The 17830-nt window shown below is 37.9% G+C and overlaps 1 protein-coding gene, 1 non-coding gene and 1 pseudogene across 4 annotated transcripts in view; 1 reads left to right on the top strand and 2 right to left on the bottom strand.

Moving 5' to 3' along the window:
- Positions 1 to 7426, top strand: part of NFU1 (NFU1 iron-sulfur cluster scaffold) — a 28613-nt gene extending 21187 nt beyond the window's left edge. For all 3 annotated transcript variants that reach the window (XM_045446322.1, XM_045446321.1, XM_045446323.1), the window contains exons 6-8: positions 3967 to 4027; positions 5498 to 5672; positions 7264 to 7426. In XM_045446322.1, the coding sequence (XP_045302278.1) occupies positions 3967 to 4027; positions 5498 to 5672; positions 7264 to 7308 (281 nt within the window). In that variant the 3' untranslated portion in view covers positions 7309 to 7426. The remainder of the gene's footprint in view (positions 1 to 3966; positions 4028 to 5497; positions 5673 to 7263) is intronic.
- Positions 1119 to 1225, bottom strand: LOC123581742. Its single transcript, XR_006703980.1, has one exon. It is a non-coding gene; the product is annotated as a U6 spliceosomal RNA (small nuclear RNA).
- Positions 7427 to 12828: 5402 nt separating the features above from the next.
- On the bottom strand, positions 12829 to 13558 carry LOC123581389 (annotated as a pseudogene).
- Positions 13559 to 17830: the final 4272 nt, after the last annotated feature.

Genomic DNA, 17830 nt, shown 5'->3' with positions numbered 1-17830 from the left:
TTCTCTCAAAAATAAATAAACATTAAAAAAAAAGTAGTCACGAGAATACAGATTTTTATCATTGTACCATATTTAACTCTGGAACCAATTCCAGACAGAACAGAACTTCACATATACTAGTTTCATCCATTATTTTTGAAAACTTGTGTATAAATTGATTATCTAAAACTAAATTTTTCAATTATAAAAATTTTCAAACATACAGAAAATAATACAATGTATATCAATTTTCTCTCTTTTCGGATTTCATAGATGTTAGTTTTTTGCCACAATTGCTGTATACCCATTTTTAAGTAAAACATTAAAGACACAACCAAAATTCCACAACCCGCATCTCTTCCCCTTTCTACTTCCAGAGATTTGTGTAAGCTTGGTTTGTTTTTTAAACTTTTACACACATAAAAGTCTCTGCAGGGAATATATAGTATTGGTTTTTGTTCTTAAACTTTAAATAATGTATATTATATGCAATTAGCCTTTTTTCACTGAACATATTTTGAAATACATCCATTTTGAAAAAATGTAGTTCTAGTTTATTTAAGTACTAGATAGTATTCTATTATATGAATAAACTACACTTAATTTGTTCCTTATGGTCAAGTGAATTATTTATGCTAATTTCTATTACAAACATTGCTGCAGTGGGCAACCTTGTACAAGTCTGTGCATATGTGAAAAGTTTTGTTATAATATATTCCTCAAACCAGAATTGCTGTATTATAAATTATTTTAATTTATATGCTAATTAGCAGTATATAAGAATTTGAACTTACATCTTTATCATCACTTAGTGTCTTTTTTTTTTTAATCAGTGTGTTAAGTGTAAATGATATCCTGTTTTAGTTGCAGTTTCTTGATCAGCACTGAGCCTGAAGGTTTTCATATGTTTACTGGCCGTTATTTTTCTTGTCAGTAAATTTCCTGTTCATAATCTTTTCCCATTGTTTAAAAATTAAGTTGTCTCTTTTGTGTTGATTTTAGCAGGTTTTTGAAAAATATTCTGGGTGTTTGTCCTTTGTTAGGTATATTCATTGCAAATAACCTCCCTAACCATTCCTCACCTTCTCACTGTGTTCAGGATTTTTGTCATTTAGAAATTTTTCTTTTTCCTTTTTTTTTGAAAGACAGAACATTTCATGAATTTGCATGTAATCTTTGCTCAGAGTCCATGTTGATCTTCTCTGTTTCATTCCCGTGTTAGTATTTGTGCTGTTGAAGCAAGCACAAAAGTTTTTCTTTTTAATATAGTCACATATATTCATCTTTTTCTTTGTGGTTTGTGCTTTTTGTACCTTTTGAATAAGTTAATTTTGTGGAAAGCACTTGGAAGAGTAAGTACACATGGAGCTTAATAAGTATTAGCTGTGGGGCGCCTGTTCGGCGCAGTCGGTTAAGCGTCCGACTTCAGCCAGGTCACGATCTCGCGGTCCATGAGTTCGAGCCCCGTGTCGGGCTCTGGGCCGATGGCTCAGAGCCTGGAGCCTGTTTCCGATTCTGTGTCTCCCTCTCTCTCTGCCCCTCCCCCGTTCATGCTCTGTCTCTCTCTGTCCCAAAAATAAATAAACGTTGAAAAAAAAAAATTAAAAAAAAAATAATAATAAGTATTAGCTGTGGTTATTGCAATTTGTTGATGAAATTTTTCCTTTCTCTAGTATCACAAAGATACTGTCATGTGTGTGTTTACATTCATATATATGTACACACACAAATATTTGTATAGTCACTTTTAGATGAACACTTCCACTTCTAGATATATACCCGAAATGAATCTTATAAATGTACATAAAACAGTACATGAAGCATGTTCATTGAAATATTTAAAAAATATATCAGCAATTAAAAGGAATGAACTAGATTGGGAGATACAATGTGAAAAGATACAAAAGAAAATACTAATTGAAAAAGGAAAATCCAAGGGTATGCTTATTTACAGGTTCTTACGTAAATACCATATATGCAAACTTCAAATAATGCATGAAACAGCTATAGGTGTTCTTGGTGGATATATATGTAAAATTGATAGAGTGTTTGTAGAGCCACTTGATTACAGCTCCCCAAGTTGAAAAATACACAAGTGTTGACTCAAATATCCCACCACTAGGAATTTATCTCATAGATACATTTGCAAAAGTACACTGATCATTCTTTACACCGGAGTGTATGCTGCAGATTATTAGAAATAGTAGCAAACTGGAAACAACTGAAATAACCAAGAAATTAGCTAAATGAAAAGAAATCTATACAATTACTGTATAGCTATTTTAAAAATTGAGATATATCGGGGTGCCTGGGTGGCTCAGCCGGTTAAGTGTCTGACTTCACCTCAGATCATGATCTCACGGTCCATGAGTTCAAGCCCCTCGTCAGGCTCTGTGCCAACAGCTCAGAGCCTGGAGCCTGCTTTGGATCCTGTGTTTCCCTCTCTGTATGCCCCTCCCCCACTCACACTCTGTCTCTCTAAAAATAACATAAAAATAAATTTTAAATTTAAGGCATATGTATATATGCTGATATGGAACTGTAGGCTATATTAGATAGAAAAAAGGTATAGAATGGTATGTGTAGTGGGATCTCATCTATAAATTTGTACATGTAAATTTAATGTAATGTACTAGAAAGATACACACTAAACTATGGTAGTGGTTGTTTATGGAAGTGACAGTGGGGAATGGAATTTAGGTTTTGACAAAAGAGAATTTTAACTTTATTATATTTCATTTCTTTTACTAAAAAAAGATTTAAGGGGCACCTGGGTGGCCTAGTCAGTTAAGTATGTGACTCTTGATTTCGGCTCAGGTCTTGATCTCATGGTTCATGAGTTTGAGCCCTCATAGGGCTCTGTGCTGACAGCAGAGCCTGCTTCGGATTCTCTCTTCCTTTCTCTCTCTACCCTTTCTCTACTTGGTTGCTCTCTCTCTCAAAAATAAATAAATAAACTTAAAAAGCAAAGAACGTAAAAAAAAGAGATTTAAAGTTGGGGCTCACTTGGTTAAGTGTCCAACTCTTGATCTCTGCTCAGGTCATGATCTCATGGTTCATGAGATTGAGCTCCAAGTCAGGCTCTGTGCTGACAGCCTGCTTGGGATTCTCTCTCTTCCCCTATCTCTGTCCGTTTCCCATGTGTGCAGGTGTGTGCATACCCTGTTTCTCTCAAGATAAGTAAATAAACTTTAAAAAAAGATGCAAAGTTAATATAATTTAATATTGATAATTATTACTTACATTGGTGTCAGAATTCCAGTGTATATTATAGTATAATTTGAATTATCTGTATTTTTAGTTTTCCTAAAGGTAAATTTCTCAGAAAAATTTTATTTTATTTATTTATTATTTTCAAAAAATTGTTTTTTAACCCTTAAAAAGGCATTGGCTAAGATCGGTATATAACCTTATGAAGTAAAAGAAAAACAAAAATGACCCAAAATGAAAAAACTGATTTTTTTTTATTCAAATTTGTAGCACATTTTGGAAATTTCCACAAAGCTTACATCTATATTTAGTGTCATTGTCATCTTGAAAACCACTGAATTTAAAAATTAAAAATGTAACTTAACTAATGAAGTAGGTGTGCTTTTGTGTCTCAAAGTTTCCATCAGAATCCAGGCAGTCTTTTTTTCTCTGCCGTTTTTCAATCCTTGAAGATGATGAAAGTTTACAAATGTATTAACTAAAAAAATTCAAACCCTAAACATCATTAGTAGGTCAAGTTATATCAGTTACTCACCTGTATTGCCATGTGTCAAGTTGACCAGTGCTCCTTAATTTTTCTTCAGAGAATCAAATGAATGATCTTTTCATCTCCCCAACCATCATTTCCATTTTTCTTGTATCACCACACCAAGTTACATGTTCTGTGCTTTTATTTTTTAATGAGACATTAAGTTAAAATCGTCCTGTTTTAATACTTGTATTTGCATGGATATAAAATTTCTACTGTTAATATATTTTATTTGTAATCGTTTCTAGGATCTGAAGAAGATGATGAAGTTGTGGCAATGATTAAGGAACTGTTAGATACCAGAATACGGTATGTGCTCATCTTTCTGCCCGAAATCAAATATACTGCAGAGGCAATGTTCATAATAGCAGTTTACTTTTAGTTGTCCATGAGGGAAAAAAACAAAACTCTAATAAGTACAAGTAAATGTAAACCACAATCGATAACCCTGGCAGTTGAATTTAAAGTCTGTACATTGTATCTGTTCACTCAAAATGTTAAAACAGTCTGTCTAAACATAACAAAGGACTTTATTGTTCACAGTCACCATCTAGGTTTGATTTGTTGTAATACCAAATTTCTTAAAATGAAAAAATGAGTTAAACAGTGTTCAGGAAGATTGTGAAAAGGGAAGTACTTTTTTCAAGCTGTTGCCCATAAAGAGTAAATTTCAATGAGTGGAGAACCGCAGGCTTACCCTTTTGCTTGTAGCAGAGCAGTGGTCCCGGTGAGAACTCCCAGAAAAGCTAGATAAAATGCAATAACTTTTTTTTCGTTTGAAAACAGTAGAGAGCTGCCGAAGCACACAAGATCCTAGGGAGAAGGGAAGCTCATTAAGGCTTCCCGTGGGACATTTTGCTGATTTTTGGTGTGAGGCTAGAGCATGAGAAGCTGGGCAGAGGGCAACTATATGGCCATTTCTACTACATCTGAATGTATGTGCATTCCTGACCCAGCAATTCCATGCTCAGGTATATGCCCAGCAATCATATATATGTATAGCAAAACACATCTGCAAGAATCTGTAAAAGCCAAAACCTGATTTAGCCCAGAAGTCCGTCAGCAATAGCAGGGATAAATTCTGGCATTTTCACTTAATGGAATACTATGTGATGATGTGGAAGAATCTCATAGAGTAAAATAAGCCAAATACAAAAAAGTAAATACTGTGTGTTTTTTAAATAGAATTTATATTTATAATTATAAAGTTAAAAAACAGGCAGAATTAAACAATGGTAATAACAATTAGGAAATGGTTACCTTTGGTTGCGAGGACGTACAAAGGGGACTTCTGAGGTGCTAAAACTGTGTCTTGGCCTGGGACAAATGTGTGTTCACACTGTGAAAATTCATTTAATTGGTCATACATGGTTTATGCATTTTTCTGCATTAATGTTATATTTTGATACTTAGTTTACCTGGAAAAAAAAAGCCAGCATGTGTCATGTTAGTCTGCTTCTGTTCATTCAAAAGAAATGAATGAGTATATCTTAAGTAATCCCTGTAATTATTAGGAAATTTGAGATCTTAAATGCCTGAAAAGATTATTAACAAGCAAGATTAAAATATAATAAGTGGAAAATGTTTGAATGAATTTTGGCATTTTATCCAAAAGTAAAAAGAGAGTTACCAATGAGACTAACTACAGTTCTCATTCTATTATATAGGTAGCTCTAACTTTGTGTTACCAGTATACCATCTAAGCCCTGAGTTGTGTTAAATTTTTTTGATGGATACATCAGTTCTCTTACATACATCACAAATATTCCGTGACCGCAGGCCAACTGTGCAGGAAGATGGAGGAGATGTTATCTATAAAGGCTTTGAAGATGGCATTGTACAGCTCAAACTCCAAGGTTCTTGTACCAGCTGCCCCAGTTCAATGATTACTCTGAAAAATGGAATTCAGAACATGCTGCAGTTTTATATTCCAGAAGTAGAGGGTGTAGAACAGGTATGCCAATATTATATGACAGTTGAGATTCAATGCCTGCCATTTCCTCTTTGAAGGCCTTATCAGTCCTCTGCTTGGAATTAAGCTCTGCTTTGGTCCAAAGCCTCTTTCAGTGTGTCTGTTTCAGAGTTATGTTTATGGGTAAGTTCCTTGAGAGACTTGTAATCGTATCCAGGTCTTCGTATTCCTCTGCAACACTTAGCCCTGGGTGTTATGCACGTTGTATACATTGTTTGTATTAAATAAGTATTTGGAAATATTTTTCCACATTTAGGAATGTTCTGCCTAAAATAGGAAGTGATTGACAAATTTCTCTGAATTGAGTATTGCTGAGATTGATTATAAAATATCAGTTCCTTGGATGTAATTTTTACTCAACCCAAAAGAAAAACTATAAGAGAATTATTTTTCCATGATAGTGTCGGATCAGAACCAGATTCTTCTAGATTTAAAGAAACAAAAAACTGGGGCACCTGGCTGGCCCAGTTGGTTAAGTGTCCAACTTCAGCTCATCATGATCTCACAGTTCGTGAGTTTGAGCCCCACATCGGGCTCTCTGCTGTCAGCGCAGAGCCCACTTCAGATCCTGTCTACCCCCTTCTTTCTGTCCCTCCTGTGTGCATGCGCTTGCTCTCCCTCTCTCAAAAATAAACATTAAAAGAAAAAAAAGAAAGAGAAAAACTTATCTTTGTTCCATTATCTTCTCTGTGCCTTATGTGCCTTTTTAAAGAATTGGATTATTTGACACTTTGGTGGATTGACAAAGGAACATTTTTGTTCACTTGTCCAGGATGGGGTAATGAATTGGTAGTTAGATTATAAACTTGAATTGGTGTTTAATTATAGTAGGTGTGTTGAAGACAAAAAAATGTTCCTTAGGTTTATATAACTCTTCTCTTCTTCAAAGGAGTTGGTCTTTATTTTCTGAGTAATATGTTAACCCATGAAAAGATGTTAATCTTTTCATTTTTTAAATCAGGTGTTTGTTAGTATTCTTCTGATATTTTAACTTCATAGAAATAAATGTCTTCATATTTTTCTAAGGTTTAAAATGAATTTTTATCTGAGTAAGACCAAAGTAATTAGTTGCTAGTATGATCTTTTATTTCTTTACTTTTTTAGAGATTCATTTTTCTAATATATATTTTTATAATAACAGTTTGGTGTGGCTGCCCAGAATATATTTAAGTAAATAGAATACTGTTGGGAAGAACAAACGAACACACAAACATACAGTCCATTACATTAGTCTTGTGGCTAGGAAATCCCATTTAGTTAATCACTATAGTCAGTGTCCAGACTCTGCTACTGAAAGATTTTTGGGGGGACAAGCAAAGGAGACCACTACTTAATTAATTTGTTAATATTAAATTTGCTTTTGTGTTGTTACGATTCCAGGTTATAAGACAAACCTTTTGCTTTAGGGACTATTGATAGATTTGTTGTTAATGGATTGACATGTGTTATTATAGAGTAGAGTATTTCAGGTAAGCAAATAAGAGTAAAAATCAGGAAAATAGCAATTTCTAATCCTTTTCTTAATTCTTAAATTCTCTTTGTTTTGTTTGTTTGTTTTTGTTTTTTGTTTTAGGTTATGGATGATGAATCTGATGAAAAAGAAGCAAACTCACCTTGAAATAATTAGAGTTTTCTTTGGGCCCAGCAGTTGGACTTCTTGATAATATATACCAAGCTTTTATTATTAATCTGCTGAGGAACTTGAGGATTAATAAAATATGCCCTTTTTTCAGAGACTGATGTATAAATATTGCATGTTTGCTTTACCTCATATGAGTTATTTATAACATCCTGAATCATCTTCCGTACACGTGGATTTTATCCAGGGATATTTTAATGTTTGTTCTTCATTTCTCATGGCTCCTTCTTTGCATAATGTGTGAAGTAGTTCATTTTCCCCCATTTAATTCATTTACTTTTTTTTATACAGAAGTAAATAAGGACAATGCTTTTAAAAATATTCTAAAATGGGTTAGCTTTTTGTGTAATGCTTGAAACTATCTTTACTGAATTAAAAAAAAAAATGGTATTTGGCTAGTAGCTCCCAATGTACATAGGACATGACTTCTCACTAAAAGACCAAAACAAACAAACAAACATAATGCTGAAAACTGATAACCCAGTTCTAGAATATACACAGAATTTCCATTGACATAAGGCTGAATTGAGGAAAAACTGCCTTATGTTCAGCCTTTATTTTATGAAGCACAGTCTGTGGAAAAAAAGGTGAGAAACTGCTTTGGTCCTTCTTCCACTGGCTTCTCCTGACACCTGACTGTGCCATGCAAGAAATTTAGACCGTTATCTTTTTACCATAGAGGTAGCCAAAGTAGTAAATTACCCTTCTCTCTCATTTTTTGTAACAATTCAGAGACAATAGTTCACAGACATTATCAGGATAGGAAAGAGGGAAATAACAATGGTACCTTATATTTCTGGAATTCTGGTCTCCAAAAGTATGGATAGGAAGCTAGGGATGGAAACAGGAAGAACTCCAGCGTTTGTGAATGCTGGAATAAGGGTTGTATTTTTGTCCTTTGGTTCGTAGAACCAGACAGTGGGGTTAGAGAATTTGTTCCCTGAGCTAGTATAGATGAATTTAGGTCAGACTCTGGTGATTGCTTTGTAGACTAGACACTTTAACATGCCCTTTAGAAGCTACAGGAAATGGAGACTGGAGAAGATGCAGCTAATGACGAGTCTTGGGTATGGCCGTGAAATAGGTGGCAGAGGTGGGGGGTGGTGAGTTAGATTATTGGAGGAGAAGAAATCATGGAACTGAGAGGCCAAGATACTGGGAAGATTTTCTGCAAAAGGGAGCAGCCATGGGGAACAAGGAGGAAAAGTGGGGGGAAGAATATTCTAGGCATACAGAGCAGTGTAAACAGAATCTGGCAGCTGTGAAATGTTTTTGGGAACTGCAAGAAGCGAAGTATGGCCTGAGTGCTTACCTGGAAATGGTACAGAAGCAGGCAGTGGGTGGAGGAGAGTGCTGCCGAAACTTGGTTGCCTACCCAGCGTATACCCCTGCTTCTTACTGAGAGAGACCCTCCCAATTATCATTAAATGGTGATGTGACCAGGGAAGGTAGGTCCCACCTCAGGGGATAAATTATAAGTAATCTAAACCAGCCATTTTAGCTCCTTGTCTCTTTGCCAGTCATTAGTCTAGGTGTGGACATATGACACAGCTCTCACCAAGGAGCTGGAAGAGAGGGTCTAATGGCATGTTTTAAATTTTTTTTTTAATGTTTATTTATTTTTTAGAGAGAGAGAGAGAGTCAGAGTGTGAGTGGGGGAGGGGAAGAGAGAGAGGGAGACACAGAATCTGAAGCAGGCTCCAGGCTCCCAGCTGTCAGCACAGAGCCTGATGTGGGGCTCGAACGCACAAACCGTGAGATCATGACCTGAGCTGAAGTCGGATGCTTCACGGACTGAGCCACCCAGGCGCCCCTAATGGCGTGTTTTTAAAAGATTTTCTTCCCCGATTAAAGAGATAGTTAATTTACGTAAAGAAGGCTGTTTCCCCATCAATTACTTCCTTTCCTGCTTGATATACTGTAGAATGAAGACTCGATGTCTGAAGCTTTGACAGTCAACTTGGAATCATGAAAAGCCGGTCCACTGAGAATGGCAAAGAGGAGGGAAAAGAGGCCTGGATCCTTGAGGACATTATTGACCTTTGAGCTAGCCTGGGAACCACCCATTTTCAGAGTATCCTGTGAGATAAGAGGTTTCTTGTTATTAACAACTACTGTTGTTAGGTATTCTGTCACTTGAGGCTGACTACCTTCTAACAAAGAACCTTGGTAAAACATGGAGGACTTCGTACATAATTTTACTGCTTTATTTTTTGGCAGATAGTGCCAAATACCAATCTTAAAACAAATTGGGGCAACTGGGTGGTTCAGTCGGCTAAGTGTCCAACTTCGGCTGAGGTCATGATACCGGGGTTCTTGGGTTTGAGCCCCGCATCGAAGCCTAGAGCCTGCTTCAGATTCTGTGTCTCCTTCTTTCTCTGCCCCTCCCCCACTTGTGCACACATGCACATACTCCCCCCCTCTCAAAAATAAACATTAAAAAAAATAAATTATTTTTAAATTGAGCCACATTTTTAATCAAAGATTAATGTAGAAGGTATGGTTTAATCAGGTAAAAGCTTTTATTTTGGATGTTTAAGTTACACTTAATATTCTCCTAAATAGTCCCAAAGAAAGGAAGTAATAATCACCATTAGTTGTGTTTGGTGAACACAAAAATTAATCCCCCCAAATGTAGAAAATCTTGCAATAATTATTGAAAACACTTTACAAATATGGAACATTTCAATAGGTGTTTGAAACTAAGATCATTGGCTAAGAGTCAGCCAAGCACTTGGAGAATTTTTCGCTAATGAAAATTAGGATGGGGCCCTATCCAGAATGACAAGGAACAAAATATTTAAAAATAGCAAACTTTCATTGGCATTCACTATGTGACAAACACTATTCTAAGCACCTTACATTTATGAAATCATTTAATCCTATGAGATCGGTAACTATTATTGTCCCCATGAGGCACAGGGAGAAGTACATTTTCCATTGCCATACAACTTCAGTGGAAAAAGCCAGGAACATGAACCCTGGCATTCTGGCTGCAGAGCCTATGTGCATTGCTGCTATACTATTTTGCCTTAAGGGGATTGGACCCACATACCCCTCCTGAGTATTCCTACCTGAGAGAGGAGAGAGCATTCCTTGTCTTCATAGCCGCTGCTTTTTAGTGGGCCAAGTCTTTTCTATCTTTTATTTGCTCCTGACCCTGAGCGGGCCAAAATGGTGGTATGTGCATGTATGTCCTTTTTGTCTTGTTTTTTGGTTTTTGTTTTCCTTTTCCCAGCAATATGAAGCTAGCTGCTCTTCAGTCCAGTGGGAATTTACATCCCTTTGGGAAAAACCAGCTTTATACTTACATTTCCCCACATCAGAGTTATCTGTGGAACTCCACAGGGTGCTTCCAGGCTCTGCACAAGTGCCTTTGTGTCCCCTGAAAGAAACTAGAAAATATATATATTTTTTTTTCTGTCACCTTACATTTTTAGTGCTCTTTCAGCTCTAGGCACCTCCCTGAATGGTCTGCTTCCATTCCAGCTCTGATCACTTCCTACAGAACAGAAATAGTACGTAAGACTAGTTAATCTCATAGTTCCCCATTTGTGGACAATTTTTTGGCAGTAGAATGAGTTTCCTTCTAGCAGAGCTAGAAAGCTCTGCCCTAGGTTCCGCCTACCAGGAAAATTTGGAGGCACCCCAGAGAGGAATAGAGGGGAGTATACTAGTTCTAGTTGGAGTCCGCATCTTTTATTCCTAAACCTGAGGTTTCCTAGCAGAGCAGTGAAGGCTGTGTTCATCTGCTATAGTGGGCATCTTTTGTTTGTGTCTTCCAGGTGTCCCTTCTTCATTTTCTTAGCAACACCTTCCCCTTTCCTTTAAGGAAAAGGAGTCTATGCGGTGCTGATAGGACTGTCTGATCACAGCGTCCTACCCTCTGCCACAGGAGTGAGTGGGGTATAGGAGTCTGTACTGGACTGATTAGAATCCTTGCCTAGAATGTGAAAAGGGAGGATGGAGGAATAGCCTCTCTCCCCTTGGACTGTAAGCTGTTAACATGTGATTCCAGAGTTGTTTGCAGGTCATTTCCCTGTACATAAGGTCAGGGAGAGAATCAAAGAGAGTTCTGACAACACTGTTTTTGTCTCTGGATATAGGTGTGCCTGAAGCTGTATCCCTGTCCTTTCCAATGACATTAGCCAATAAATCCCCTCTTCACCTACCTGGAGGGGATTTCTGTTATTTGTCATTGAGAGGTATCCTTTAGAAATTAAAAGTACATAAATTCAGCCTTGAGGAAATCAGTAAGCTCAACTTTAAGTCGATGTATTAGGGTTTTCCAGAGAAACAAAACAAATTGTATGTATGAATGTATGTATCTCTATCCATCTATCTATCTATCTATCTATCATCTATCTATCTATCTATCTATCTATCTATCTATCTATCTTTATTTCAAGGAATTGGCTCATGTAATTATGGAGGGTGGCAAGTCTGAAATTTTCAAGGTGGGCTGTCAGGCTGGAGACCAGGGAAGAGCCAGTGTTGTAGTTCAAGTTCAAAGGCTATCTGCTGGCTAATTCCTTCTTATTCAAGGGAGGTCAGTCTTTTGTTCTATTCAACTGATTGGATGAGATGCACCTACATTATAAAGAGCAATCTGCTTTACTCAAAGTCTACTGATTTAAAGCTTTTTTTTTTTGTTTTTGTTTATTTTGAGAGAAAGTGTGAGAAAATGTGCCTGAGTGGGGGAGGGGCAGAGAGAGAGAGGGAGAGAGAGAATCCTAGCACACTCTGTACTGTTGGCGTGGAGCCTGATGAAGGGCTTGAACCCATTAACTGCAAGATCATGACCTGAGCTGAAATCAAGAACCAGACGCCCAACCGACTGAGCCACCCAGATGCCCCCAAGGTCCACTGATGTAAATATTAATCTCATACAAAAGCACCCTCACATAAACATCCAGAATAGTGTCTGACCAAATATCTGGGCATTGTGGCTCAGCCAAGTTGATACATAAAATTAACCATTACAGTGGATAAAGTTTGCTTTCATTACCAACTTATTTCTGATTCCTTCTTCCATATCTTAGCCCCCTCTCTCCACACTATCATACTCCATTCCACATGCCCTTATGTTGTCCCTTTCTTGCCCAGTGTCATGAACCAAGGTGATCTGTCCACATCTGACCTCTTACTGATTTCAGAATCAACTTCATCCTCATCAAAACTCTCATTTCCTTAGTGACCTTTTCATACCTGATATCCAAATGAAAACTAATTCTATAGGTAGTATCACTGTAAAGTGTTACTAGATGATAATGACATAATGTATGTCTCCTGGGGAAAGGGGAGGTGCTCTGCATTAAATATAGAAGTACAGATAGTTTAAGCAAGGTGATAGGTAAGGAGCAGAGGTAATTCTGGATGAGGGAACTTTTTGGTGCCCTTAAGACCTCATTTTGTGACTATCTAGTTCTCTATAGTCATTCCCTAACTATTTAACATCTGGTTTCCTTTTTTTCTCTTTTTTTTTGTAGTTTTATGGTTTTATATGACATGCACATAAGCTGTCTGTTCCTTTTCTTCTCTGCACAGCCTGGCATTGGGATTGGTGATTTTGATGGCCAGCTGGGCTGCTCTTTCCACAATGGCTTTGTGGTTCTTGGGGGAGACATTGTGAAATCCCTGCACAGTAAGATTTGTTGCACATCAGCAACACTTCAAGCTCCTTGACGTTGACCAGGAACTTCCGGAAGTCACTAGGCAGCATGTGCTTTGTCTTCTTGTTGCTCCCGTAACCAATGTTGGGCATCAAGATCTGGCCCTTGAGTCTTCTGCGCACTCTATTGTCAGTGCCTCTGGGTTTCCGCCAGTTGTGCTTAATTTTGATATATCAGTCTAACTGGCGCTGAATGAACTTCTTGGTCCTCTTTTTAACAATTTGGGCTTCACCAGAGGTCTGAGGATGGCCATGATGCTGAGTAGGAGACGGTTGCCACTTCCACAGGAAGTGCTAAGGAAAAGAAGAGCTGGTCTCCTTTATAATGCTTCCTTTCAAAAAGGAGCAAATGCAAAGATGGAGGAGAATCATAGGCCTTTTTTAGGGAACTTTGGTAGACCTGGACCATAAGACACTTGACTAGAGGGGTGGGAAATGATGCTGATCAAACTGGCAGGAATGAAGTCCTGAGTGACTATGTGTGTGTACGTAGGGGTCTGGACTTAATTTTGCAGGTGGAGGATACCCACAGAACTTGAGGCATGGAGAAACAGAATCAGATTTGTGTTTTTGAAAGGTCACTTTGGTGTGAAGGTATGTATGATGAATTGGGATGATGGTGGAACCCAAGGGGTTCACTTAAGAGGTCTTTCTGAGGCCTTGACTGCTGCCTTTTGTTCTTGTGTCCATTTCTTCCATCTCATAGGTGTCAGCGATTTCACCTGTTTCTTTTTCCTTGGATACCACCATCTTCTCTGAACACTGGGGTACATTTCTCCACCCTAAATCAGGACATTTGTGTCCCTGTTCCCCACATTCTTGTCTTGCACAGGCCTTTCTTTTTAAATTGAGATAGACATATTAGTTTCAAGTATACAACAGAATGATTTGATATGTGTATATATTGCAAAACATCGCCACAATAAGTAATCTTAACACCCATCACTAAACACAGTTATAATTTTTTTCCTATGAGGCAAGCTTTTAAAAATTTTTTTAAATGTTTATTTTTGAGAGCAATCAAGAGAGAGAAAGAGAGAGACAAAGCGTGAGCAGGGGAGGGGCAGAGAGAGAGGGAAACACACAATCTGAAGCAGCTCCAGGCTCTGAGCTGTCAGCACAGAGCCCCACGCGGGGCTTGAACTACAAACCTTGAGGTCATGACCTGAGATGAAGTTGGACGCTTAACTGACTGAGCCACCCAGGTATCCCCCTGTGATGCAGACTTTTAAGATCTACTGTCTTAGCAACTTTCAAATATACAATACAGTATTACTCAGTATAGTTGTCATCCTGTACATTACATCCCCAGGACTTATAACTGGAAGTTTGTATCTAGGACTTTTAAATTTTAATAATTTTATTGCTGTTCATTATTGGAATTCAGATAAGGGAAACAAAATTCACAAACATGGGGGCATTTAAAAATCTTACATTTTATTATTTAAAAAAAATTTTTTTTAATGTTTATTTTTGAGAGACCGAGACAGAGATGGAGCATGGGAGGAACAGAGAGAAGAGACACTTTCTGAAGCAGGCTCCAGGCTCTGAGCTGTCAGCACAGAGCCTGACATGGGGCTCGAAATCACAAACTGTGAGATCATGACCTGAGCCAAAGTCAGATGCTTAACTGCCTGAGACACCCAGGCACCCCTTATAAGGCTATTTTAATTATGGTTTTCCATTTCTTTAGAAATGGCAGCTGGAAGCCATGATGGCCTTCTGCTCATCAGGCTGTAGCGCATGGAGGAGACCAAGAGCTGTCAGGTTTAACAGGACAAATCTGTGAACAGGGAAACGGACTTACATAAAGAGATGATGCATGACACCCTCCTTACCATTCCTGTTTTTTTTTTTTTTTTTTAAGTACAGTTTAGAATTTTTGATGAGGAGAGAGAATCAATATCTTCCGATGTTTGAATTAGACCCAGATGTTCCCTTTCCTTCACAGATCATTTATTTTCTTCTCCAGCCCCTAGTCCCAAAGGTCCAGCTAAGGCAAAGCTCTATAGAGATGGGGGTCAGACAAACAGAGTTCTTTCACATTAGTGTCTTGAATGGAGCATAGTTATAAAGGGCTCTTTGTTGCATTGGGTTAGGAAAATATTGGCTTTCAAAGTTTCTCTCAACCTCCTTCTTGCCATACAGCCTGATGGGCAGAAGGCCATCAAGGCTTCCAGTTGCCTTTTATAAAGAAATGGAGAAACAACAGTATTATTAACTATAGTCACCAAGGAGTCAAAGTATGATTCCAGTGTCTGAACAACACCTTTCTGCACTGCTACCAAACCTGCTGAATCCACAAAGAAAGTGCTGGCAGTACCACCACAGTTCTCATGTTCAAACTAAGATACTATTGAACCTCTTGCTTTTCTCTTGTTTGTTACCTTGACTCCTTGGTAATATCACTGTGGTCTTACTAGAAACTCTTGGATGAAGGTTCTGAGGCTAAGATGTACATTTGCAGTGTTTTACCTCTTGAAGTAAGAAATGTGTTGTCTGTTAACAAACAGCTGTTTTTTTTAAACTTTGGGGTCATTTAAGGACCTGTTTAAGGGCCTGAAATGTTAAAGGGCTCTTAGGTGATAAATACTTTGATTAGTGAAACGTTACATTTTTCAGCCTCTCCTTGAGGCAACTAATAAAAAGGCATTTTTTTCCCTCTAAGAAAATCTGAAAAGTCCTTTGTTCACTTGATCATATAACCAACCATAGGAAGTCAATTCTGCTAAGAAATATGGCTTTTTTTTCACTCATTGAAAAACATGTTTTTAAAGATTTTTTTAATTCTTTTTTTAAATTTATTTTTTAAAATTAAAGTTAGTTAGCATATAGTGCAACAATGATTTCAGGAGTAGATTCCTTAATGCCTTTTACTCATTTAGCCCCTTCCCCTTCCTCAACCCCTCCAGTAACCCTGTTTGTTCTTGATATTTTTTTTTTTAATGTTTATTTATTTTTGAGACAGAGAGAGACAGAGCATGAATGTGGGAGGGTCAGAGAGAGAGGGAGACACAGAATCCGAAGCAGGCTCCAGGCTCTGAGCTGTCAGCACAGAGGCCGACGCGGGGCTCGAACTCACAGACCGTGAGATCATGACCTGAGCTGAAGTCAGACGCTTAACTGACTGAGCCACCCAGGCGCCCCCTGTTTGTTCTTGATATTTAAGAGTCTCATGTTTTGTCCCGCTCCCTGTTTTTATATTATGTTTCCCTTCCCTTATGTTCATCTGTTTTGTATCTTAAAGTCCTCATATGAGTGAAGTCATATGATATTTGTCTTTCTCTGACTAATTTCACTTAACATAATACCCTCAAGTTCCATCCACGTAGTTGCAAATGGCAGGATTTCATCCTTTTTGATTGCCGAGTAATACTCCACTGTAGATATATACCACATCTTCTTTATCCATTCATCCATCGATGGACATTTGGGCTCTTTCCATACTTTGGAAGCACTATTGTTGATAGTGCTGCTGTAAACATGGGGGTGCATGTGCCCCTTCAAAACATCACACCTGCATCCCTTGGATAAATACCTAGTAGTGCAATTGCTGGGTCGTAGGGTAGTTCTATTTTTAATTTTTTGAGGAAACTCCATACTGTTTTCCAGAGTGGCTGCACCAGTTTGCATTCCCACCAGCAGTGCAAAAGAGATCTTCTTTTTCCACATCCTCACCAACATCTGTTGTTGCCTGAGTTGTTAATGTTAGTCATTCTGACAGGTGTGAGGTGGTATCTCATTGTGGTTTTGATTTGTATTTCCCTGATGGTGAGTGATGTTGAGCATTTTTTCACGTGTCTATTAGCCATCTGGTTGTCTTCTTTGGAGAAGTGTCTATTCATGTCTTTTGCCCATTTTTTCACTGGATTATTTGTTTTTTGGGTATTGAGTTTGATAAGCTCTTTATAGATTTTGGGTACTAACCCTCTATCCGATATGTCATTTGCAAATCTCTTCTCCCATTCTGTCAGCTGCCTTTTAGTTTTTCTGTTTCCTTTGCTGTGCGGAAGCTTTTTATTTTGATGAGGTCCCAACAGTTCATTTTTGCTTTTGTTTCCCTTGCCTCTGGAGATGTGTTGAGTAAGAAGTTGCTATGGCCAAGGTCAAAGAGGTTTTTGCCTGCTTTCTCCCTGAGGATTTTGATCGCTTCTTGTCTTACATTTAGGTCTTTCATCCATTTTGAGTTTACTTTTGTGTATGGTGTAGAAAGTGATCCAGATTCATTTTTCTGCGTGTCACTGTCCAGTTTTCCCAGCACTACTTGCTGAAGAGACTGTCTTTATTCCCTTGTATATTCTTTCCTGCTTTGTTAAAGATTAGTTGGCCATAAGTTTGTGGGTCCATTTCTGGGTTCTCTATTCTGTTCCATTGGTCTGAGTGTCTGTTTTTGTGCTGTACCATACTGTCTTGATGATTACAGCTTTGTAATACAGCTTGAAGTCCGAAAGATTTTATTTTTTTAAGTAATCTCTTCTCCCAACATGGGACTCAAACCCACAGCCCCAACGTCAAGAGTCTCATGCTCCACAGACTGAGCCAGCCAGGAGCCCCCAAAACATTTTTGATCTATTATTTTGTGCTAGGGTTTATACTAGGTGTTGGATATGCAAAAGCTTGGTCTAGCCTCAAGAAAATTAGCCCAGTAGGGAAATACACAAGAAATAAAATGTCAGTAGTATATTGATTTTAAGGGAGCAGGTCAGAGAATGAGAGAGGTTAATACACATCCTTAAATCTGTCTGAGGAGACAAGATAGATTTTCCCCAAGAAGTAGTAGCATTTAAGTAGAGATGGGGTGGGAATTCCACAAAGAGAAACCGATGTGTA

This window comes from Leopardus geoffroyi, chromosome A3 (assembly GCF_018350155.1).
Source record: "Leopardus geoffroyi isolate Oge1 chromosome A3, O.geoffroyi_Oge1_pat1.0, whole genome shotgun sequence".
Lineage (NCBI taxonomy): Eukaryota > Metazoa > Chordata > Mammalia > Carnivora > Felidae > Leopardus > Leopardus geoffroyi.
This window is presented reverse-complemented; position numbering and strand designations above follow the sequence as displayed.